Below are 26,328 nucleotides of genomic sequence, written 5' to 3'. Positions count from 1 at the left end.
TTGAAGTAATTTTTTTACTTTGATCCAAGGACTCATTTTTTTCAGAATTCATTTGATTTACAAAAGTCAATACTTGAAACCATTTTAGTGCATGACTTAATAAATAAAAAAAAAACATTCAATAATAAAACCGTCAACAATGTAATTTTGTACAAAAAAACAAAAACAAAACATCCATCAATAATTGTATACATCAATTCCATTTGATACAGTAAAATTGTCACTTGACATTTCAGATTATCTTGCATTACATTTAGGAATGTAACAGAAAACATTGAAAAGCCCTTAATATGGCATTGATAAATCATCCAGTGTAACATCAATTCATTGAAAAAAAAAACACCTGTGTAACACCTTCATATCAGTTTAGGATAAGTAACAGGTCCCTGAAAACTTCACCTAATCACTGACCCTCAGAAGATTTAGGTATCGCAGGAGGCAGAAAACACACACAGACCTGAATGTTAGGGAAATTTAGTTTATATATATATGTTTGTTCGTTGAGGAAAACAGTGAAATGACAATGTACTAACACAAAAAATGAATACCAGGTTCAAATTTCAAATGATTTTGCCCTTCGAAAATCCGTAAATTGAGAAAGAAATGAAAGGAAAAATGACAGATAAAGAACAAAAACACATCACATTCAAATTTTATAAATTTCCCTTTTAGAACACTGGTTTCTACTCTTATTTAACCAATATTATAATTGTATTGTTCTAACCACTTCTTTAAACCCTGGTTTAATACTCTGAATTTTTAGTTTTTCCTTTACTTCCCTTTTAATTTATAACTATTTTTCTACTTTTCCACAGGTTATATCAAAGTTACTGAATGCTAGACCATTCAAATGTTCAGGTAATACCTCACTCAAATGAAAAGAATCAACAGATTCAAATTTCTCATATCAATGTCAGAACACATCACATGAACAGTGAATACAATTGAAAAGTCCATACACTGCGAATGAGCTATGGAAGTCTCTATGATCAATAGTTATCGAAAAAAAGTTGAACTTTGGCATTTGGGTGGCTGTAACAGGGTCATTTAGAAAACGGGCGTGGCAAAATACACTCAAAAGCCTATAAATCCTACAGGAAAACTCAGAACTTCACAAAAATTGGTGAGCATATGTAACATAACATAACATCTTTAACAAGCATGCAAAATTTTATGGAGATCGGACGATAGGTGGCGCTATAACTGTTAAAAAGCTTTAAAACCATATATGTCCTATGGTACATTGCCTGTATTGGCTGTAAATGGTCTTTTCCATCTATTATGTCAGTGGTTAAATGCTTGCTAAATAAAACTTAACTTTTGATGCTTTTGTGCTTCAAAATGCCGGATTGGGAACGACATTTGACGGAGGCGGCCGCCTTGTAATTCTCGATGCATTGAAAAACCCAAATAAATAATGTAGGCCTAATTAAAAGTCCACAAATTATCTAACGTTAAGACAACTAAACTCAATTACATTAGACCAACGACAAGCCAGAAAAGTGAATTTATTGAGTCAGATCAAGTATAAAAAGTTCTTTAAACTAATGACAAGCCATATGCACTTTTTTTCAGTGTAGCTACATTATTATCAGTTAAATTGTTATTTAACAATTAGCCTACATTCAGTCTTGGATTAATAATTCAGTTTGTTGCGCCCCCCCAAAAAATTTTTTTAGCACCAGCCGCCACTGGATGCAGGGGAACCTAAAAACGCCAGTGCCAGCTGATATAAATTAGGAGACTGATGCTTATGTTGAGCCCAGACAGGGCAGGATTTCCTCTTTCTCGCTGGCTCCATTAACAGGAAAAAACAAAAAGCAAACAAATCCAAAAAGGCAATCCAAATCAAAAAGCAGTCAAGTCCAGACCCAAAAATCCAAAGCAATCCAAATAATCTTATCTAATTAATATAATACTATGATATAGCTACTTTAATTAATAATAACAATATACTATAACTAATCTAACCTGATATAATGTAATAATACACAGCCCTAACACATATATGACACAATAACGACGATGACACAACTCTCTAACTCTAACTCTCTGACACTACAACTGCTTCTACTACTCCTGCAACACCCACAAGGAGGAGCGAGTTTCGAACCCCTTTAATTAGCCCAGTCATTTTATGAAAAAAGGTTTAACAAATTGCAACAGAATCAAACTCAACTGATTTTGTATCCTCAATATGTCCTGAGTAAGGAAAAAAAAGTCCCGAAGAATCCCATTAGGGGAAAGTTTCGAAAAAGACCCAAATATAGCCTATTCATACGCCTATTCATTCTTTTTCTTACGTGAATATAGGGTAAAAATTTTAACCTTTAGATATCACCATGAAGATTACTGAGTTGATTACTTACATCAATACAAACAAAAAATGTATTACAAGTTTTTAAAAATTGTTTGTTAACATGGACAAACGGTGCATAATCTAATTATGTATGTGCTAATTTGCATAAATAACACACCAGGTCTAAACATTGGGTATAGTGAAAATGTCTTGTTGTTTCTTGTTGACACATAACAGTAAAATACTTAATATTAAGGTCCCCTAGAAACAGTCCCACGGACCCAGCCACAAACCCCATCTCTTAAAAATGAATAAAGGCTGGTTTCTAAAGTACTTCTTCCTGCCTCTATGTATTAATGCTCATGAGGATAGCGGAGGATTTTCTTTTTCCAGGTGGATCATCAAGACTATTGGTCCTCCTAAGGACATCTCACATAGACCCCTTTTGCGCCGACGTCACAGCGCTAGCTGGAGGCAAAACAAACGGAAAACTGGAGGCGGCCAATACAAACCAGCACAGATTCGGCTACATAATAAGGAGCTTAAATTATTATTTTTATTATTAAATGTCATGTTGTTGTGTTGTTGGGTGCAAGAATCGATGAAAAATGAGTATGCTGTATCTGGAATTTTTATTTCTAGAAAATATTCATATCATTAAAATTGCACCGTAGTGTCACTCTTTACATTGTCGTCTTCTTGGCGCTGGCTAGGCAGAACTGCGGATCGTACATGACCATTCAGCACATAGTTATAGGCATCTAAATATATATATACCGGTATGCCCTCAGTTTCTCTTTACCCTCGGTAGAGGGTAGGTGTAGAAGTCAGGCCACTCAAACAGAGGTAGCGTTAACCTTAATCCTGTCAGATCGTCCATTGACTGAGCGTGTACGGTCATCTGGTTCCGTCCGTTAAAATTAACTTTTGCAAATAACAATCGCGGTCCTGGACAGTGAGTGACCTTGCACATTAAGACAAAATCGGATTTTCTCCAGTCATTGTTAAAAAACAAGCTAACAAAACCTCCAAACTAGCGTTAGTGAAGCGGCCAGAGGGATCTTTCTGCCTCCAGCTAAGCTCCGCCCACACAAACACGTCACCATGTTTACCAACTGTAAAAGGGTCAATACATCAGTAAACACATAGCGTTCGTATCTCACTATACTCTACCCTGCCAGTACATACAAAGATAGATCAAAGTGACATTACGTTAACCAACCATTCAGAAACGTCCTGTTTTCCAACTCCGGTTCAAACTGATATGGTTGCACAGATGTGTCCTCAGAGACTCCCGCTGCCATTCTTCAAAATATAACGTTACCCTCAACTGTTGTCAAAACACCCACAGAATAGAGGGGCGGGGTGAGCAAAGCTCATTATCATTTAAAGACACATGCACTGAAACGGCGTGCTGAAAACAGAGCTGTTTTTGACCAGGTAAAATGAGTGTTTTCTTACAATACTAATGAGAATTTTTATTTAAAGTATATTACAAACTTTTAATTTAGACCCTAAAGAATCATATTAGCTTGTACAAAAATGGCATTATATGACCCCTTTAACACGTTGAAGACCTTTCTCAAACACAAAACATGTCCCTATTTCATTTCTGGAAGCCGGGCTAAATGAGCAAGCACTGTTACTGCATTCAGATATCAAATACTGACATTAAAGAGTACATGGAAAGAACATTTCAGTGATCACACTGGTAACTTCTATAACAAAGTAAAATCTCTAGAGAAGTCATTCAACTCATTTGATATTTAGAAGGCATACACATTGATTGGGAGCTTAAACAAGTGGTAAGAAAAAAAAAAAAAAGTATATGCATGTATGTGCTCCTCTTCTTGGTGGACCATTGTAGTGTGGCGTGGGTGAGGGTCTGGCTTATGGCCAAGGAGGGATCAGAGGCAACCTTTTAATACCATATTAGTAATAGCCTTATAATAGTATTGTTACTATTATTATTTTCATTATCATTATTCCTCTTCCTTATCATCTGGCCTCCCCGTCATTCCTGATGAAAAGTCTAATTGCTGTTATTATTGCTACAACTATTAGTATTATTGAATTACTATATAAGACTATATTATCATTTCTTCCTCATCGTCAAGTTATTATTTTTACTAATATTATCTTCATCAATATTACTGTCATAAATGTTTTATATGCGTTTAATATTTTTTATTATGACTTCCACTCACACACTCAGTTACACTTGCACACGCGCACACACTCACACACCATGTTGGTTGTTATGTATGTTTTGTTTTTGTTGCATATTAATAAATAATAATAATAATAATTGCATGAAGCAAACAAACATTAAGTAAAAGTGAAAGCGAATGAGACAGATTTTTCTCTTTACTGAAGAGCCAAAGCATAACAGAAGAATAGTGTCCAGTTTCAAAGATACATGAAAGTATATCTTGCATTTGCATGGAAGAGTAGAAGTGGAAGAGAAACTAGATGATCTAATAAAAAGAAAATGAAGAATTAGTTAAAAATTAATGTCAGATTCATGTCTCTCTTAAAAGTGTTATGGCCTCTTCTTCAGCTCCTGAACTTTGCCTTGAAATGTTTTTTTTCCAGTGTGAATTTTCTGGCACTCTTTCAGTTCATCTTCTGTAGTAAAGGACTTCCATCACTGAAACACACACACCGCCGTGTCTTTTCTGCTGTAATATTACGAATGAATCTTCTCCTTTGTGTGAATCTTCAGGTGTTTCTTCAAATGAAACTGTTTACCGCACTGATCACAGTTAAACGGTCTTTCTTCAGAATGAGAAGATGTGATTTCAGAGCGAAAGCCTGAGCCGCTTCTTCCCAGTGTGAACTCTCATGTGAATCTTCAGACTTGATTTACAGATTTTGATTTACAGACAGCATTTTTAGCTTCTGTTTTTCCTTTCTCATTCACTTCCATCAGATCTAAAAGAAACATAAAATCAAGTGAGATTTCAAATGAGAGACAAACGTGAAATGAAAAGTGAAGCTCAAAGTCTAGATCACTGAAGAGTTCAATAGTCATTTTAATCTCATCAAATCTGGTGGACAACGCTGTGCACGATTATGATCTATTTTAATGTCATGAAGATGATTTGTGTTATAAATCACTAGTTTGGTCATGAAACTCTATTTTCACGACACAAGCTAATTGGCCTCTAGGCAAAAATGTGAGAATTTGTTGACAGACCATCGTTTCACTCCGAACCACACAAAAATGTCGGTTGGACTGAAAGGAAAAGCAAATTCACGCCTGAGGGCAGAGGGCGATACATGCACTGAACTTTCAGCCGTTGTAAAAATGTCTGCCAAAGCAATAAATGTAAATGTCTTTGTGAAAAAAAGAAAAAGAAAAACTTTCAATGTACTATTTTACACAACTGACTAATCACAGGTTACTTGCATAGTTCAAAATGTTCATGAAATGCTAATGTTTCATTTAAAGTCATTTTAATATTTAATGCTGGTTTTACTAGTGCCACCAAATGCTCTTAAATGTGTATTTTGCAGCAGCTCAAAGTGTAAGTTTTCTCTTAAGAATAAAAGCATTGCTTCATTAGTGGGTGAATATTCCAGCCCAGCAAGAATGTCTCCACTGTTTCTATTCAAAATGTGTTTAGTGTGAAAAGGCTTTCCGATTTCCCAGTTCACTTTATTGTTTTTTTTTAACAATCCACCATACCTCTGGCAGAATGAACTTTTAGCCCCTCCGGAAGAGTCCCATGACATTATAACCTGATCTAGCTTCCACTACCCAGTGAAATATGTTTACCCTTATCAGCTCAAGAAAAAACTAACTGATTTCTATTCCTTTGTATTTTCGTTCTGTTTGTATAGTGAAGCCGCCCATCCTCTGATAAAAGGTGTCAGATGGTTAACTGTTGACAGGCTAGATCAGACATAATTTAGCTTACTTCAAGCACAAACACTGGATTGGTTTTGAGAACTGAATACAGGAGTTATGAACCAACGAAGCATGAAGTTCACTTACCCGCCTCACAGTTGAAAGAGCCAAAAATAAAGCAGCCTTTAGCGAAAGGAGCTTCAAATCAATACTACCTATAGGCTCAAAAGGGGCTGAGGACCACAGACTAGGGCTGGTCCGAATACCATTTTTTGAGCTTCGAAGCTTCGGTAGTAATGAACATCGAATATTTGAAGCTTCGGAGAGAGGGGGCTGAACATATTCTTCTCTCTAATAAAGGCAGGAATCTCTAGATGTGTCTGTCTGTCCGTTTGCATTTTGATTATTTCGAGAAACCGTTCATCCAATCGACTTCACAAGGGAGTGCAGTGTTGCATTTGGTGCAATATAGATAGAGACGCGACACGTTCAGAATGAATAAACATTTAGTAAACTACAGAACAGCGTGAGCGGGAAGCAGGGCTTATAAGCTCTGAGAATGGACACTGCACAAGTGATATTAAACACATCTTCCCTATGAACAACACAAAGTAAATACACTCGCACGTAACACACACACACACGTCTGTTAACGTGAGCAATACTTTTAATAAGGTAATTTAATATTTTCTGACTAACAAATTTCTGACACAGTAAAGGGTACATTTAAATAAAGAAAAATGAAATTTAAATAAATAAAATAAAAAATTAAATAAAGAAAAAAAATGAAATTTAAATAAAGAAAAAAGAAATTAAGTTAAATTAAATTAAAAATGAGATTCATTTAGATTGATAATAACGGGTAAAAAGGCTAATACATTTTGTTTCTATTATTCTATTTTTTCACAATGTCAAAGCAACACAACTTAACCCAAAACACAAGCTCAGGCATGCACTTCTGTCCACACACACTCTGCTGTTCTGCACTTCTGTCCACACACACTCCGCTGTTCTGCGCTTCTGTCCACACACACTCCGCTGTTCTGCGCTTCTGTCCACACACACTCCGCTGTTCTCATGCGCTTCTGTCCACACACACTCCGCTGTTCTGTCCACACACACTCCGCTGTTCTCATGCGCTTCTGTCCACACACACTCCGCTGTTCTGTCCACACACACTCTGCTGTTCTCATGCGCTTCTGTCCACACACACTCCGCTGTTCTGCACTTCTGTCCACACACACTCCGCTGTTCTGCGCTTCTGTCCACACACACTCCGCTGTTCTGCGCTTCTGTCCACACACACTCCGCTGTTCTGCACTTCTGTCCACACACACTCCGCTGTTCTGCGCTTCTGTCCACACACACTCCGCTGTTCTGCACTTCTGTCCACACACACACTCCGCTGTTCTGTGCTCTAGCCAGAGAACACTCCCGTTGCAGGAACACTTTAGTAGGCCAAGAAGAAGCAAATGTATTTATTAAGTATAACGAGGTTGGGTTCCTTCAACTGTCCATCCTATTAAAAATGGCTAGGCTATATAAGATAATTGTAAAAAAAGAGTATTTTATTTCATCAGATTTTATAGTGTTGAACATATTCAAGCGAACCGTTTCGAGTATATTCGAATATTCGGGTCCAGCCCTACCACAGACAGATCCCACAATCGAGCCTCTCCCACAACTGGCTAACTACCTGACGGTGGAGACCCCATTCTCCGTTAAGAGGATTTCCTCTGGATAAGAGATCCGGCCCCAAATTCATGCATTCCCGGGACATGCTTGCCCTGTAATGGCTGGAAATGAGTCTTGCACGCAACTGATTGTGTGGGACAGGACTCATTTCCAGCCATTAAAGGGCAAGCATGTCCCGGGAATAATGAATTTGTCTGATCTGATCAAAATGTTGGATTCTTAGGAACTGCACAGAATGTTTCAATGCCAGAAACACTGTTAACAGTTCTAGGAAGTTTGTGTGCGTTCTGAAACCCTCACACCCCAACCTGGGAGTTCATGGAAAAGTGTGTGAAAAAGTGTGTTTTATGATTGGTCACAATTGTGACCGGTGGGATACTGTGTTGTATCAACCATTGTACAGATTGAATATAGGTCTATTTGACCTGTGCAGTGTGTTTGTGTGTGTTTTTGTGTGTGTGTTTTTTTTTTTGTGTGTCTTTGTGTGTGTGTGGAGATCAGACATCAGAGGAGATGTGACCATGTGTGTGTGTGTGTGTGTGTGTGTGTGTGTTTTTCTGTGTGTGTGTCTGTGTGTGTGTGGAGATCAGACATCAGAGAAGACGTGACCGTGTGTGTGTGTGTGTGTGTTTCTGTGTGTGTGTGTCTGTGTGTGTGTGTGTGTGGAGATCAGACATCAGAGGAGACGTGACCGTGTGTGTCTGTGTGTGTGTGTGTGGAGATCAGACATCAGAAGAGACGCGACCGTGTGTGTTTGTGTGTGTGTGTGTGTGTGTGTGTGTGTGTGTGTGTGTGTTTCTGTGTGAGTGTCTGTTTCTGTGTGTGTGTCTGTGTGTAAAATTAGGTAGAAAGTAAGGTAGAACAGTTAGCCTATGTGTATTAGCATGTAGATACAATGGGTTATCCCACCGGTCACTATTGTTGCCGTTGACATGTTTGTGAGTGCTATGACCACATTAAACAAAGTTGAGTAATTGCAAATGCATATATCAATACTAGACACCTTAAACATGTGTACCAAAAATCTATGTCCTATCTTTATGTTAACATACTTTACCACCCTTTTCTTTGGAAGCTTTCTTGCTGCCATCCTCTTCTCTTGGCGCAAACAGGAAGTAAACAGCTCTGGTCATGTGACAATTTACAGTAAACATGCGACACTACACATATTTCATTGAGACCCTTCATTATTTCAATATCTGCTGGAAATGCATTGATAGATCATTCAGTAACACTTTTATAGCCTTAGAAATGAAACATTTTTTAGACATTTTTTTTTTAAACATTGGGATTAAATGGGTTAAATAAACAGCCCTCCGCAGAGTTTCTGACTCGAGGAAAGAACAATCTCTCCAGTGACGGAGAGCACACATGCAGAGTGATGGCACCAGAGAAACTGTCCAGGCCATCAGCTCTAGAATACATAAAAAGACTGAATGGGACTCTGTTCCCTTTCTGAAAAAGGGACAGACAGCCGTGAATGGACCCGATGTGCTCCTCTGCCAGAACCGCTTGATACAGGACAGTCTGAGACCACAAAGCTTTTGGTCTCATTTATCCTGAAGCCTAAGCTCTCCAGATGAGACATGAACACTTCTGCATCTATATCTGCCTGCTGCTCCAACACATTTGCTGAACACTTTCAGGCCCGAAAGGAACTGTCAAAAACTCGTAGGCTGCATCCTAACAGGCAAACCTGAGGAATTTTCTGTGTGCTGGGTAGATGCTTATGTGAAAATATTTATCTTTCAGATCGACTGACATACTCCAGTCATTGGGACGAATAAAAATGACAAAGACTTTTAAGCGAAGGCATTTTGAATTTATAATTTCAGAGATCCAGACAGGAACGGAGACCTCCCCCTCTATTGAGAATGGCAAAGTACAAGGAGTAAAAGCTGTGATAGCTGACCTCTGGCAGCACAATCCAACTTGCTCTCTTGCTCAACAAAGAGGCGGTTTCTTCCTCTACAATCTGAGATGATTCCCCTTCTGCTCTTGACTTCAACACACCACTGAAAAGTGGAGGTTGTACAGCAAATTGCAGATTATAACCCCTGACTGTAACGGATAAAACCCAGGGTTGCACTGTGCATATGCGCCCACTTGCTGCAGCTCCTGCTCACTTGTGACGCGGCGGCGCCATCTAGCAGCAAAGCTGGGAACTGCAGCTCTGATCTAGACGGTTTCGTTTTTGTTTTTTTGTGTTCTCTGCCCTTCATTATAGCCTCATGGGCAGAAGGGGAGAAATTCTCTGTGGGGAACTGGGGAAATTGGTGTTAACAATTAGGCTTAGTGTCCTAGTAAGCATAGTGAACATAGCCTAAGTCATAGTATGCATAAGTGAATGTATGCCTTCGGTCTTAAAAGTGGCAGAATCATTAAAATCCTGCCACTGTCTGCTTTTATTATATACATCAAACAACAAAGGGCAAAGAAAAAAATAATCACTCACTGCTCTTAAACTTTAAAAAGGATATGAAGTTTATGCAGTGTTATTTATTAGATTAGCCTACTTTATTACATTTCGGTACCTGAAAACTATAAGACCTACCCAAAGAGCACTATTTATTTAAAGGGGTGGTTGATTATGATGACACTTTTTTTAACTTTAGTTAGTGTGTAATGTTGCTGTTTGAGCATAAACAAGTTAAAAGCAAAGGGAGATATTTGCTTTTAAAGAAATTGCTTTTAAGGACTACAACAAACGGCTGGTAGAGACTACACCACATTCCTCCCATCACCAACCCTAGAATTTACATAAACCCGGCACCCTGGACACGATTTATAGATTATCAAGACAGAATATGCTAATCAATGACTTGAAGATAACTCCACATCAGCTACATAAATTCACCAACTAACCATTCAGAAATGTCCTGTTGCTTCTACATGTTGTCACTTATTCTCGAGTCTCTCCATCATTGTCTGAATCCGGTTTAAACATAAAAGGCTAAAAGTTTTTGTAATTTTCAGTGCGTGTGTGTGTGAGGTAAAAGGACATGAGCTGTTGAAGCTCCGCCCCCTGTGCCGGAAGCAGCAGCTCATTTGCATTTAAAGGAACAGACACAAAAACGGTGCGTTTTTTGCTCACTCTCAAAAAACGAATATTTGAACATACTATATAAAAATATCTGTGGGGTATTTTGAGCTAAAACTTCACATACACACTCTGGGGACATCAAAGACTTATTTTACATCTTGTGGAAAGGGCATTATACCACCCCTTTATTTAATTTGTATCTTTTATTGTATTGCATTTATTTGTACTTTTGCTTGTAATTTGATTTTGTTCTTATTTTAATACTGACTGTTTACTTGTCTTTTAAAATGTAGGCTATTACATTTATATAAGTTAAGCTAGTAGTTTTAGCTGAGGTATCACATTGGAATAGAGGATTATGAATAAAAAAAAAGGTTTCATAACTGCCTGTTATTGTGTCATGGCTGGTAAAAGATGGTTTGGCATGTACATTTTTTAAGTCACCGGCCATTGGCAGGTGTGACAAAAAGTTAGTTTTAGGCCCTACTTGCACCTTATAATGAGATACTTTATTATAAAAATAAAAATATTTCCAAGCAGATACCAATCAAACCAACAAAATGTCCTAACGCTCACCGTGGCTGTAAGGAAACTACTTTGTTGCTCAGTACAAAAAGATGAACTACTTACTGTGATCTCAGACTGTGTTTAAGTGGTTTCTCCACTGTATGGATCTTCATGTGTAACTTCAGGTGACTTTTAAAAGAGAAACTCGTCCCGCACTGATCACACGTGTGCGGCTTCTCTCTGCTGTGGGTCCTCTCATGTTTTTTCAGAGTTGATGACTGATTAAATCTCTTATCACAGAGTGAACACTTGTAAGGTTTTTCTCCAGTGTGGATCTTAATGTGTTGCTCCAGGTTGCGTTTAATAGCGAAACTCATCCCGCACTGATCACACGTGTGCGGCTTCTCTCCAGTGTGGATCCTCTCATGTGTTTTCAGATGTGTTGGCTGACTGAATCTCTTGTCACAGTGTGAACACTTGTAAGGTTTCTCTCCAGTGTGGATCCTCTCATGCGTTTTCAGAGTTGTTGACACACTGAATCTCTTGTCACAGTGTGAACACTCGTAAGGTTTTTCTCCGGTGTGGATCCTCATGTGTAGCTTTAGTTGAGCTTTAACAGAGAAACTCTTTCCACACTGATCACACGTGTGCGGCTTCTCTCCGCTGTGGATCATCTTATGTTTTTTCAGAGTTGATGGTTGACTGAATCTCTTTTCACAGTGTGAACACTTGTAAGGTTTTTCTCCAGTGTGAATTCTCTGGTGCAGTTTTAAAAAGGCCACTGTAATAAAAGACTTCCCACACTCAAAGCACACATGATCTCTTACACCAGTGTGAATTTTCTCATGTCTATGTAAATATGGCAGCAGTGAAAAACTCTTTCCACACACAGAACATGAATGCGGCTTCTCCTTCGTATGAACCGTCAGGTGTGTCTTCAGGGCTAATGCCCACATAAACGTTTTCCCACACTGATTACATGTGTACGGCTTCTCTCCGGTGTGGATATTCCTGTGCCCTTTAAGTTGTACCAATTGTGTGAAACTCTTCCCGCAGTGATCACATGTGAACGGTCTTTCTCCGGTGTGGATCCTCATGTGAACTTTAAGATTTTCTCTGTGTGTGAAACTCTTCCCACACTGAGTGCATGTGAACGGTTTCTCTCCAGTATGAACTCTCATGTGAACCTCTAGTTGTTGTTTGCTTGAGAATCTCTTTTCACAGCAATTACAAGTGAACAGCTTCTCTCCAGTGTGTCTCCTCATGTGAACAATGAGACCTTCTCTGTATGGAAACCTCTTCCCACACTGATCACATGTGAACGGCTTCTCTCCAGTGTGAACTCTCATGTGTTTCTTAAGTAGAGATGATCGCAGGAAACTCTTCCCACATTGATGGCATGCATGTGGCTTCTCTCCAGTGTGAACACTCATGTGAAGCTCAAGACTTTGTTTGTATGCAAAGCTCTTCCCGCATTGATCACATGAGAACGGCTTCTCTCCGGTGTGGATTCTCATGTGAATCACAAGACTTTGTTTATTTACGAAACTCTTTCCACAATGAGTGCAGGTGAAAGATTTATTGTCTCTTTTCTTTAAAGATGTCATTTTAGTCTTTGAGCGACTCAAAGGTTTTTTCCCAGGTTTAACATGTTCCTCCTCCACTTCACTCAGTTCTTCATTTTCCTCCTTCACTTCCATCAGGTCTGAAATGAAAGGGATAAAAAAGTCATTTTTGGTAAATCTTCCAGTTATTGAACATTATTGTCAGAGTTCTGTCACTTCTGTTTGGGTTACATCTTGGGTTGGTGACAGAGCTCTGGCATTCCCGGTCTGTCATGCGTTGGGTATAGTCTGGTTTGTTGTGAGCACATGGCTTGTCATGTTTTTCCTTGTGCCATGCGTTCTCCTGTCAATTATCTAGCCCCCCCCATCTTGTTACCCGATTATTGATTAATTTGCCCCACCTGCCTTTCTCGTTACTCTCTTTTGTTTGCTTCCTATTTAGTCTCCCTGTGTGTACAGTCCTGTGCTGGATCGTTGTCTAAGTTCCCTTGTGTTTCCTGTTCCTGCCGATGTCTGTCCTGTTTTCCCACACGGGGAGTTTTTGTTTGTAGTGTTGTTTTATGTCTTTTGTTAATAAATACCCATTTGTTTTCTTCACTTGAGTCCTCGCTCTTTTCACCAACCCAGTCCGTGACAATTATAGGCACATATCCAATATTTCTGTAGTGAGAACTACAATTTTAATTGAACAACGACACAATTACCTAATGTAATATTAACATTAAAGAATAGAGAATTCTGCCATAATTATGGCACCAGTCACCTCTGCTGCTGAGGATAAGTTTATCCGAGTCACCAGCCTCAGAAATTGCAAGTTAACAGCAGCTCAGATTAGAGACCAGATGAATGCCACGCAGAGTTCTAGCAGCAGACACATCTCTAGAACAACTGTTAAGAGGAGACTGCGCGAATCAGGCCTTCATGGTCAAATAGCTGCTATGAAACCACTGCTAAGGAGAGGCAACAAGCAGAAGAGATTTGTTTGGGCCAAGAAACACAAGGAATGGGCATTAGACCAGTGGAAATCTGTGCTTTGGTCTGATGAGTCCAAATTTGAGATCTTTGGTTCCAACCGCCGTGTCTTTGTGCGACGGATGGATTCTACATGCCTGGATCCCACCGTGAAGCATGAAGGAGGAGGTGTGATGGTGTGGGGGTGCTTTGCTGGTGACACTGTTGGGGATTTATTCAAAATTGAAGGCATACTGAACCAGCATGGCTACCACAGCATCCTGCAGCGACATGCCATCCCATCCGGTTTGCGTTTAGTTGGACCATCATTTATTTTTCAACAGGACAATGACCCCAAACACACCTCCAGGCTGTGTAAAGGCTATTTGACCAAGAAGGAGAGTGATGGAGTGCTGCGCCAGATGACCTGGCCTCCACAGTCACCGGACCTGAACCCAATCGAGATGGTTTGGGGTGAGCTGGACCGCAGAGTGAAGGCAAAAGGGCCATCAAGTGCTAAGCATCTCTGGGAACTCCTTCAACACTGTTGGAAAACCATTTCAGGTGACTACCTCTTGAAGCTCATCAAGAGAATGCCAAGAGTGTGCAAAGTAGTAATCAGAGCAAAGGGTGGCTTACTTTGAAGGAACTAGAACTTAAGACATGTTTTCAGTTATTTCACACTTTTTTGTTAAGTACATAATTCCACATGTGTTCATTCATAGTTTTGATGACTTCAGTGAGAATATACAATGTAAATAGTCATGAAAATAAAGGAAACGCATTGAATGAGAAGGTGTGTCCAAACTTTTGGCCTGTAGGGGTGGAACGGTACATGTATTCGTATTGAACTGAAATGGTACGGGCATCACGGTTCGGTGCATGAATTTACACGGAGAATACACGGTATGAAAAAAAAAAAAAAAAAACTTGTGTGCAAATAAATGAATGTAATGCGGAACTACTGTTAGATACGCGGGTTCTTTAGAGACAGCTAATCTGTAGCCCCGCCCCCACTCTGATTGGCGCCTGTGCAGCCGAGCTCCGCCTATGTTGCACTATGTAGTTTTTTGTCAGGTCGACAGTCCAGTGAGTGAGTCAGAGATAGCAGCGAGTATGGCAAGTGGTGGCGACCCACAAGAGTTAGAGGATCCGGCCTCTTTAAAATAGTAGGACAGGCGAGAGAGTGGTGGATAAGACGAGGATTGTGTGTCGCCGTTGTTCAGCAGTTGCTGGGTATGTGAGTGGAAATACATCTAACATGCTAACGCATATCCGACGCCATCACCCAGATATGCAAATCACTAGAACGAGACAAAAAAAAAAAAACTGTCCAACTTCTCCTCCCTACAGTGCTTAACCAGCCTTTAGATACACATAAATAGGACCAAAAAAATAAATAAATAAATAAATAAATAAAATAAGTCACTGAAGCAATCGGAATTTACATGTCATCTTCAATTCGCCCGTATTCACTCGTAGAGGAACCTGGCTTCAAGTATTTGCTGTACATACTCGAACCTCGTTACAACATGCCATCCCGTACATGAGGCAAAAGCTATTTAATGGTGACTGCTCATTTTATTGACTCTGAGTGTGGAAAGAAAGCATCAGTTCTACAGACGTGGCCCCTGTATGAGCAGCACACAACCACTCACCTAGCTGAGAAGCTAATGGAGGTCGTGGCAGAGTGGAAACTAGAGAGGCCTGGAACAACTATTTCAGTGACCACAGACAATGCAAAAAACATTGTTAATGCCGTCAGAGAAGCAGGGCTGGGTCTGCATGTAGCATGCTTTGCCCATACCCTAAATTTAGCTGCACAAAAAGCACTGGCAGTCAACCAGGTATCTAGATTATTAGGAAAAAAAATACTTTTTTTTCATCGTAGCACGACGGCTGTTTTATATATCATATATTTTTAATGTGCTTTTTTTATGTGCTTTTTTTTGCATTTGAATTTGCATTTTTTTAGGGAATTTGAGGAATGTTCAAAATTCGAATTTTTATTTGACAGCCCTAATATACATGACACGATTTTCCAAAATACCCAGTTTGCCATCCCGAGGAAATTGATTGCCATATTGGAGTTGACCAGCATAAGATCAACTCAACAGACTTAGATGCTGGATCCACATTTGCTCCCTAAGGTCTGTCAAAAATACTCTCAGAATGAGAAGAGACCAAACCAAACTCAACCTTACAGATAGAGCTTAACATAGTGGCCCTAAAAGAGCCAAAATACTTGATATCACTGTCCACACAGAACCACGGCCTGCATCCCAATGTCCATACGATCCATCCACAATGGAAGGCTTTGTATTTTTTGTATTTGTATGTCTTACTCTGTGTGTTTTTATTGTGTTATGGATCCCCCTGGGTCTGAAATAAAGTTTCAAAATAGTGTGTGAGATTTAAATAAGTGTCTCAAAGCATATTAGGTTGAAAAGAGTATGCCAGACGTCCCCGGATTGGTCTACTATTTCCGGTAGATTTTTTAAGTGTGGATCCGTACACACTATAAAGGCTAATATTGCCCACAACCCATTGCGATTTGGAGAAGGATTCGGTTCAGAACTACAAACACAAGTAAAAAGTGTTAAAAAACTACAAAACATGGCGGATGTGTGCAACCGAAAGAGGATAAAGGGGTTTGAGTGATTAATAAATCACAGTTTAAACTGATAAAAAATATTTTTAATATATTGTAGGAAATGGAATTAAAATGAAATGTGGAGGATATTACCTGTGATAAGATGACACAGCAACAGAGGAGAACAAGAAGAGGCCAAACTACGCTCAGTATTAAAGAAAGCTTATCCCAGCAGACAACTCTCTATAGCAGGAGGAGGTCTAGCAGCGCTTTCATTTAAAGGCTCGTAGGGGCCAATTGTTTCTAGGGATGGGCGATATGGACTTAAAACTATATCACAATATTTTCTGCTATTTATTGTGGTAACGATATCATTGACGAATAAAGTGTGTGAGAAACACTAGCGCTCTCAGCAAAGCGACAGCCAGTCGGGTGCCTCACACTAGCATTAACGTATGTGTCACATACACTGTGCATTCACTGAGAATAACTGAAATACCAAGGAAAATATATCTGTGTGTACGGGTTCCAGATTGTAGAGGTAGTTCCTCGATTATCGATAAACTCAAGCCTCAGCTTCATGTCCACTAGGTAATAATATATCAGCCATCCCTACTGGAGGCCCCAGTCTCTGTCGCCGGCCAATGACATTGTTGCGTTTGAATCATGTGCTACAGACATCGATACAATACAACATAATTGATACAGTAATACATCGAGGTCACGCGCCAGGTATTCCCCACAAACTTCTGTTATTAATGACAAACAACGTTTACTAGTAACTACAAATCTGGTTTTGCTTAAGTTTCTCAAACCTCCCTTTACTCACCATTTGTTGAAGACAGACAAAAAACATTCTGTACCATTTCATAGTTTAACTGTTTATCTAAATGTGCTGAAGTGCTTGAATGTTTCTAACATGAATGTTCTTCAGCATCATGAATGAATGAAGAATAAACACCAACCTCTTTGTTCTTCAGGATCTTCAGTGTGTTTCATTCTGCAGGGTTCTGGATCACTCATGTTCTCACCGTCCTCTTTAATAAACTCAGTCTTTGCAGATTTCAGCTCTTCCTGATGCTCTGATGCTTGTCTTCACTTGTAGCCGATGGGAATTTACAGCATTTATTGGAGAATTGCTGTGGGAGGAGCTGATCTGACAAAAAAAAAATAAAAAAATATCAGTTCCTGAATTTGTTTTTATACTAAATATCACATCTAAGCATTTATGTCTGTCTGAAGTAAAGTAACTAATGCGAATCGAATGTATAACTTATTTTATGGCTAACCTTAAAGCTCATTTCATTGATGTGAACAGACTGTATTTGTGTCAATTTACAGGAGATCTGAAGACATCAGCATAATAAATGAGGTGAAAACAGGAACTATTGTCATGAAATAAAGAGTGTTTTCAGCAGATCTGTTAATATTGATGAGCCTCAGACTATCAACACTCATTCAACAAGCCATTCAGGATCATCAGCAGATCATCTCACTTTATTCTGAGTGTTTGCTGTTAGAAACACATTATTCAAGTCAGGATAGATGATAAAAGCCTGTAAAACTGCTCTACTGAAAGAAAATACTGTTGCTTCTCACCATCTGACACAAATAAAACATAAAAAAAGATATAAATACAAACCAATCTTAATTAACCACCTCATCTAAATAACTACAACAGCATAATGTCAATATCTAAAGTATATTTTCATTTTCTAGTAATTACAATCATTGCAATAATGTTATTCAAAACTGACAATGATCCTAAAAAACTCATTATCTTAAACTGTAACTCTTGACTTGACATTCAGTAACAGTTCTCACTCCAAACATCGAGACAATCACACAAACGAACACAAAATCGCTCAGGTCTGAATGAACTCAACATATTCTCCTCATGCTCGCTGCTGCTGCACTAAATGTTTATTTCAGAAGGAAGACGCCAGAAAAGACGCACAAGTATCGCTGTGATCGATGAAAACAATACAGAAATGAGTCTGTCGCTTAATCAAACTGTATAAAGTGTGTGTGATGGTTGTGTAAATATGAGAAATACCTCTCCTGCTGCTTTCCTCACCTCAGAAGACTCTTCTTCTTCTTCTTCTTCTTTATTGGCGGCTCGAATTAGCGCCATCTGTTGTGGGTTTTGGATCAGAGACTCATTTTACTCCTTTTTTATGTAATGGATGATAATGAGGAAGCAAGCACTTTTTTTATTTCAAAAAGTACAGAGATGACATGTTTATACAACTTTGAATACGAAATGTATTAACAATGTGTTCAATGTCATCAGAATACAAATGAGAAAATAAGAGTTGATTAGCTGAAAACTGAAAAATAAAAGACAAAAAAGAAGATAGAGAGAAAGAACACGAGGGTAAGATATTAAACTATACATCAATTTCATTGTAGGCCTACTTAATAAAATTCTTATTTTAAATTATTTAAAAAACACAGTGTTAACAGTGTTTTGCTTTTAAAAACAGCAAAATGTTTAATTGTTCAAGAACAGAACAACAAACACATGATTCTGAACCTCATCAACAAGAGATTCATCAGTTAGACAAACTTGTCAATTATAGACAAATATTCATTTTTATGGTAACACTTTACAATAATGTTTTAGTTAATAACAATGACAAAAACAATGAGCAATATATTTATTACAGTATTTATTAATCTTTGTTAATGTTAATAAAAATACAGCTGCTCATTGTTTGTTCATGCTAGTTCACAGTGCATTAACTAATGTTAACAAATACAACATTTAATTTTAATAATGTATTAGTAAATGTTGAAATTAATATGAACTAAAATTTATAAATGCTGTTCATTCTTATTTCATGTTAACTTATTGTAAACCAGGAACCGCACTCCAATGGTTCGTCTTATCTCTCAGGTAGGTCGTTCAGGGTATCGTGGAGGGGTGAGGCGTCTAAGACACAACATCTAGCTACTGGAGTGCCTCAGGGCTCAGTGCTGGGACCGCTTCTCTTCTCCATCTACATGACATCCCTAGGATCTGTGATTCAGAAACATGGTTTTTCCTATCACTGCTACGCTGATGACACAACAACTCTACCTCTCATTCCAGCCTGACGATCCGACGGTAGCTGATCGTATCTCAACCTGACAGACAGACATTTCTGGCTGGATGAAGGACCACCACCTTCAACTAAACCTTGCGAAGACAGAGCTACTCGTGGTCCCGGCCAACCCAACACTTCATCACAACTTCACCATTCAGCTAGACTCGTCATCCATAACTCCATCAAGGTCAGCCAGGAACCTTGGTGTGGTAATTGATGATCAACTGAACTGCTAGAACTGCCCGGTCATGTAGATTTGTCTTGTACAACATTAGGAGGATCAGGCCCTTCCTTTTAGAGCAGGCTACACATCTCCTTGTCCAAGCGCTAGTTCTATGCAGACTGGACTATTGTAATGCACTCCTGGCTGGTCTTCCAGCTTGCTCTGTCAAACCTCTGTGACTGATCCAGATGCTGCAGCAAGAGTGGTCTTTAACGAGCCGAAGAGAGCACACGTCACTCCTCTCCTCACAAAATTGCACTGGTTGCCAGTGATCGGCTCAGAATGCATTTTCAAATTGCACATTGAATTTTGCTACATTCATTGCGGGACACTTAATGGGAATGCAATCGCAAGTGTCTTAACTGTGAGTGCAATTAAGAAAAAAATAACATTTAAATTACAATTTTGCTACAGTTTTTGCTTGAACATGTTAAACATATCTAATCATTTCTGTAATACATTTTAATTTTGCAACTTATAAAGCATTCAAATATGTATTCAATTTACATATTAAAAATAGTGTATGAAATGACAAATGTAAATTATGTAATTGAATTTTCATTTTCATTTTGCACCAAACGTTGCACAAATGTATTGGAAATTTGAAATTTAAATACAGAAATGCATTGTCATTTTGTATATTACTTCTCAAATTTAAATTTGCTACGCATAAGCTTCCATTGTTGCAAGATGTCAGGTCTGATGATAAAAGCCAATGCACAGGCGAATGGAAATGTTAGATGAGGGATGAAATAGAGACATTCTCAAACTGGCACGGACCAACGTTACAAAACGTTAGTGGACGAAAAGAACGAACAACTCAAACCCAGAAGACTCAAGAGGTGAACTAATTATTTGTGGTTCCTCTAGATCTGAGTTGTTAGTTCAACACATCATATCCCCATAAGCTGAAGCTATCCAGCCTGTACAGGTTAAAACGACAACACACAAATAACCTTAAAAATAAGGGTGACTAGACAAACAGCCGCCTCATTCTATCAGTCATGTGTGGACTAAAGTATAGTTTATTAGGCAATTAAAAGCATTGAGAAATTTAAAACAGAGAACCCAAAAAGCAAACATAATACTTCATGGTTTTCAGTTATTATGACAGTAATATCATGATGGTATGATATTTTTTGCATCTGGGTTTTCAAAAATCATAAGTGAAAGAATAATTATCATTTTTAAAAAACAAAAATGAAAAACAAAATAAAAATAAATTGTGTGTTACAGCCTCTTCTTCAGCTTCCTGAACAAGAACGCTTATGCTTTTACTTTCCTTCATGAAAGGCTAAGCAAAATACTGAGATACATTTGGATTATAAGACAAGTGACCATAATATGAAACTCATAAGCACACACAACGAAAAATTTATATCATGAAGCTGTGAAAACTTTATTCACTGTGAAAACTTCAGATAAAGTTTCTTAGTCATGTCGGTTGTTATGGCTGGTTAGGAAAGATTTATCCAGATTATATTTTATTGATTGATGCATTATTGTGTCACATTTGGCGAATACACAGCATCAAACCTGAAAGTGCTGGATCTGAAGAAGATCTACTTACAGTGAACGTGTTTTGTATGTTTGAGTAGAGAAGATGGATGATTGAAACGCTTCCCACATGCAGCGCAGGGATACGGCTTTTCTCCAGTGTGAATAATCCGGTGCAGTTTTAAATTGTTCGCTGTAGTAAAAGTCTTTTCACACTCAAAGCACATGTACTTTCTCACACCAGTGTGGATTTTCTGATGTCTATGTAAATATGGCAGCAGTGAAAAACTCTTTCCACACACAGAACATGAATGCGGCTTCTCCTTCTTATGAACTCTCAGGTGTGTCTTCAGGGCTGAATTCAACAAAAAAGTTTTGCCACATTGGTCACATGTGAAGGGCTTCTCTCTGTGTGGATGTTTAATGTTCATTAAGGTGTGTTGATATAGTGAAGCTCTTTCCACACTGATCACAAGTGAACGGTCTCTCTCCAGTGTGAACTCTCATGTGACGAGTAAGATTTGCTGTTTCTGTGAAACTCTTTCCGCACTGATCACAAGTGTGCGGTTTCTCTCCAGTGTGGATCCTCTCATGTCTTTTCAGAGATGTCGACTGACTGAATCTCTTGTCACAGTGTGAAGACTTGTAAGGTTTATCTCCAGTGTGAATTCTGTTGTGTTCCTTAAGTAGGGTTGGGAACCGAGAACCGGTTCTTATCCAGAACCGGTAGTGTTTTTGAAAAAATACCGGAACCGTGCGAAATTCCTAAGTTTCGGTTCCGAAAACGGTTCTGGTGGGCGAAGTGCTGGAAGCTTATCCTTTAATAGCGACGTCTCACCTCATATTAAAATAGTAATGAATGCACTGAAAAGCCCTCGCGCTACTCAAATACGTTTTGCGTCAGATATCAATGCATAGAGAGAGAAAGAAAGAGAGAGAGAGAGAGAGAGAGAGAGAGAGAGAGAGAGAGAGAGAGAGATAATTAAAGACAGTAGAGCTGCACGATTAATCTTTAAAAGATCTCGATTCAAACACCCAGGCGATCTTATTCCTAAATTACAAAAACCTCACCCCTGAACATTCAAATCTGTTTGCGCTGTCGTTTACCCAGAGAGAGCAGTTGTCAATATGAAACAGCTTTACAATCACACAGTATCGATATTTCTGTTACAAATATTCAAATGATCACAGAAGTAGGCTACTGAGATAAAAGTTTATAATTCGAGTATAAACACTGATGTCTACGGTAGCAACCAAAATATTGTAAATCACCTTTTGAAAGTCGCTGCCTTCAGATAACGAGTGTATCGATTACATCTGATGCTTCAAAACATTCATAAAGACGCAGTCCGTAACTTCGTGTTCAGAATTTATAAAATGTATACAATGAGCGAGTGCATCATGAATGCCTTTTTTTCAAACCGTGTTTTTGTCTTATCCTGAATTACTACGTTAAGCCTGCAATAAGCGTTTATACTCAAACTATAGCCTACTTTAGACTGGCGGATCGCAGCCGCTGCGGGGTAGCCTAGTACCTGCGTGACTCGTCATAGACATAAATAGAGAGAAGTAGCTCCAGCTACAATGTTCTTCCGCAAGACGCATGCCGCTCTGTTTATTAACTGCTAGAGCGCTGATTTATCCGGTAATGAAACAAGTAAAGTCTTTATGAATTTATCATTCAAAACAATTTTAAAAATAATCTGTTCTACACACATCTTACATGGGTGTTCAAGCATATTCTACCCTTCTGAGAGGGTATTCTCCACTGCTGGAGATACAATAAGCTAGGAGAGGTCCCAAATTATTCTAGAGAATGCAGACATTTTTATTTTCCTTCAGAAAAAATATTTTTTTGCAAAAATTGCTTAATAATATGTTGAATTTGTTGACATTACCAGTCTGTTAAACTCATTTGACAAGTATAAGAAATAAACACGAAAAGGATTGTGGATTTTTCCCTTACTACTATTTTTTATTAGTTGTTTTAATATTTTTTATTGAATGGGAACCGGAACCGGAACCGGAATCGTTTGGTGGAACCGGAATCGGAAAATTTCTTACGATTCCCAACCCTATCCTTAAGTCTTCTTTTTTTTACGAAACTCTTCCCGCATTGATCACATGTGAACGGCTTCTCTCCAGTGTGAACACTCATGTGAATCTCAAGATTACATTTGGCTGTGTAACTCTTTCCACATTGAGTGCAGGTGAACGATTTCTTGGCTCTTCTTTTCTTTAAATCTTTCTGTTTGGTTTGAAAGTAACTCAAAGGTTTTTCTCCAGTTTTGACATTATTTTTCTCCTTAACTTCATTTTCTTTTAATCAAATCTGAAATAAGGGTAAACACGATTCATTTTCAGGAGCTAAAAAAATTAAATAAAAATGAGAAAAGTGAAGGACATAAAAGTGAACCCTGGTGTAACTGTGGACATTAAGCAAAACCTAAACATGTTGATGCATTTTTATTAAGTATACATCCCTGCAACTTAACATGAATGAGGTACATTGATTTTTATATAAAATTATTTATTAAAAAAATATTATAGGCACAAATCCCATGTTTCTATGGGGAGAACAATTAAATATCTTTGATCAACTACACAATTATCTAACATACATTTTGTCAGGATTGTCTTTCCACAGTTCATAGAAAATGTCTCTTATTATTTATTGCTACACCTAGATTATTCAACAGCTGTAAATATTTTTCTTATTACAACAAATCTAAATCTAAAACTGCTTGAAGAATAAACACCAACCTCTTTGTTCTTCAGGATCTTCAGTGTGTTTCATTCTGCAGGGTTCTGGATCACTCATGTTCTCACTGTCCTCTTTAATAAACTCAGTCTTTGCAGATTTCAGCTCTTCCTGATGCTCTGATGCTCATCTTCTCTTGTAGCTGATGGGAATTTACAGCATTTATTGAAGAATTGCAGTGGAAGGAGCTTCACTGATGATGTGACTGATGTGGGAGGAGCTTCACTGATGATGTGACTGATGTGGGAGGAGCTGATCTGCCAAAATAAATAAAAAAAATCATTTAATGAGTTTTTTTATACTAACTGACACATCTAAACCCAGCATTTATTGGAGAATTACTGTGGGAGGAGCTTCACTGAGAGTCCAGAATTATCTGGACGACTGGCTAATATTAGCCCAGTCAAAGGAGGAATTGGTGTCACACAGGACTTTACTGTTGGCCCATCTGGATCAGCTGGGTCTCAGAGTCAACTGGACCAAGAGCATACTGTTCCCCAGTCAGGAAATATCCTTTCTGGGGATAGATTTGGACTCCAGGGGCGGCAATTCAGCGCTTTGCAGCGACATTCACCGTAGGAAAGCATCTTCCCCTCAGAATGTTTCAGAGGATGATGGGTCTTGTGGCCTCAGCCTCGACTGTGCTGCGGCTGGGTCTGCTACACATGGGCCCCTTTCAGCTGTGGCTGAGACGGCGTGTACCAGCAAAAGCGTGGAAAACAGGTTCACTTCGTCTCACGACAAATCAGACATGCGTTGCAGCTCTGAAACCGTGGATGAACACCGGCTGGTACCAGACCAGCGTGAACTTGGGCGCCGCCTCTCAAATCAAAGTCATCTCGACAGACACCTCCAACACGGGTTGGGGCGCCCTGTACGAAGGGAGACCTTCCATGGGCTTGTGGTCAGATGCAGAAAAGCGTCTGCACATAAACTGTCTGGAGATGAAAGCGGTCGAAAACGTAATACGTTTCATAAAAAAAAAAAAAAAGTTATTTCTCCCTGTAATAAAGAACCACCACGTTCTGGTCAGAACAGACAACACCTCAGTGGTGTCGTACATGAACTGCCAGGGCGGTCTCAAGTCCCGGAGCCTTCTTGCATTGGCACATGTGCCGGGCGTCCTGAACGTGGGCCCAGATATGTTATCCAGGGCCAAGCTCTCCCCAGGAGAATGGGCTCTGCATCCTATGACGGTGCAAAATATCTGGGACATTTTCGGCAGAGCAGAGGTAGACCTGTTCGCGTCACAGACCAACGCTCACTGCCCAGTGTTCTTTTCGAAAGAAAGGGACGCGCTGGCCCAAATCTGGCCCAAGCACCCTCTCTATGCGTTTCCCCCGGTCGCCTTGTTACCACAGGTAATCAAGCAAATCAGGGAGACCAAATGCTCGATACTCCTGATAGCCCCGCTATGGGAGAATCAAGTATGGTTCCCAGAGTTGATGGAACTGGGGAACACAGCTCCATGGCTGATTCCGCTGAGGAGGGACCTGCTGTCTCAGGCCCAGGGTGCAGTTTGGCACCCGTACCCCGAGCTGTGGGCCCTCCATGTATGGGCGGTCAACCATTTCACCTCCCAGAGAGAGTGCTGAACACGATCACACAGGCTAGAGCTCCGTCTACTAGACGGCTCTATGCGTCCAAATGGTCAGTGTTCGCTGAATGGTGTTCAGCTCACGGCTTTAACCCGCTAAGTGGTGAGGTAGCGGTGGTGCTTTCTTTCATGCAGGAGCTGCTGGATAGCGGTAGAACCCCATCCACGCTCAAAGTGTATGTGGCGGCTATAGTGGCTTTCGCGAAGCCCGCAAACGGCCAGTCACTGGGAAAGAACAACCTTATAATCCGTTTCTTCAGGGGTGCTAGGAGGCTGAACCCTCCTCGACCACCCTCGGTTCCAGTGTGGGACCTTTCCACGGTCCTTGAGGCCATGAAAGGTAAACCATTTGAACCATTACATGCAATGGAACTAAAGTACCTATCCTATCCTTCAAAACTGCTTTTCTGCTGGCGCTAGCCTCAGTAAAGCGAGTGGGCGACCTGCACGCGCTCTGAGTAAGTGCTACGTGCCTGGAATTTGGGCCTAACAACTCTAAAGTTATCCCCAAACCAAGGCATTGTTACGTCCCGAAGGTGCTTGCGACTCCGTTCAGAGCGCAAGTTATTTCCCTTTCGGCTCTCCCTGCGTCCTACAGTGAGGCTGGGGTTAACCTCCTTTGCCCAGTTAGGGCTTTAAGGATTTATGTGCAATG

General features: G+C 39.4%; 1 protein-coding gene across 3 annotated transcripts; it reads right to left on the bottom strand.

Moving 5' to 3' along the window:
- Window positions 1–4,648: 4,648 nt before the first annotated feature.
- Window positions 4,649–24,290, bottom strand: LOC311078341 (uncharacterized protein). Of its 3 annotated transcripts, none has more exons than XM_084107107.1 (4): window positions 18,584–18,619; window positions 17,472–17,662; window positions 11,521–13,102; window positions 4,649–5,233 (listed from the first exon to the last, which is right to left on the bottom strand). In XM_084107107.1, the coding sequence occupies exons 2-4, from the start codon at window positions 17,527–17,529 to the stop codon at window positions 5,215–5,217; spliced, it is 1,659 nt and encodes a 552-aa protein (XP_083963233.1). In that variant the 5' UTR covers window positions 17,530–17,662; window positions 18,584–18,619; the 3' UTR covers window positions 4,649–5,214. The 3 variants fall into 3 exon arrangements, with proteins under 3 accessions (XP_083963233.1, XP_083963232.1, XP_083963234.1); XM_084107106.1 differs by having other exon boundaries at window positions 18,563–18,616; XM_084107108.1 differs by lacking the exons at window positions 17,472–17,662; window positions 18,584–18,619 and adding an exon at window positions 24,079–24,290.
- Window positions 24,291–26,328: the final 2,038 nt, after the last annotated feature.

Source organism: Abramis brama, assembly GCF_963993115.1.
Source record: "Abramis brama genome assembly, chromosome: 1".
Classification (NCBI taxonomy): Eukaryota; Metazoa; Chordata; class Actinopteri; order Cypriniformes; family Leuciscidae; genus Abramis; species Abramis brama.
The sequence above is the reverse complement of the archived record's forward strand: the minus strand, read 5'-3'. Positions and strand labels throughout refer to the sequence as shown.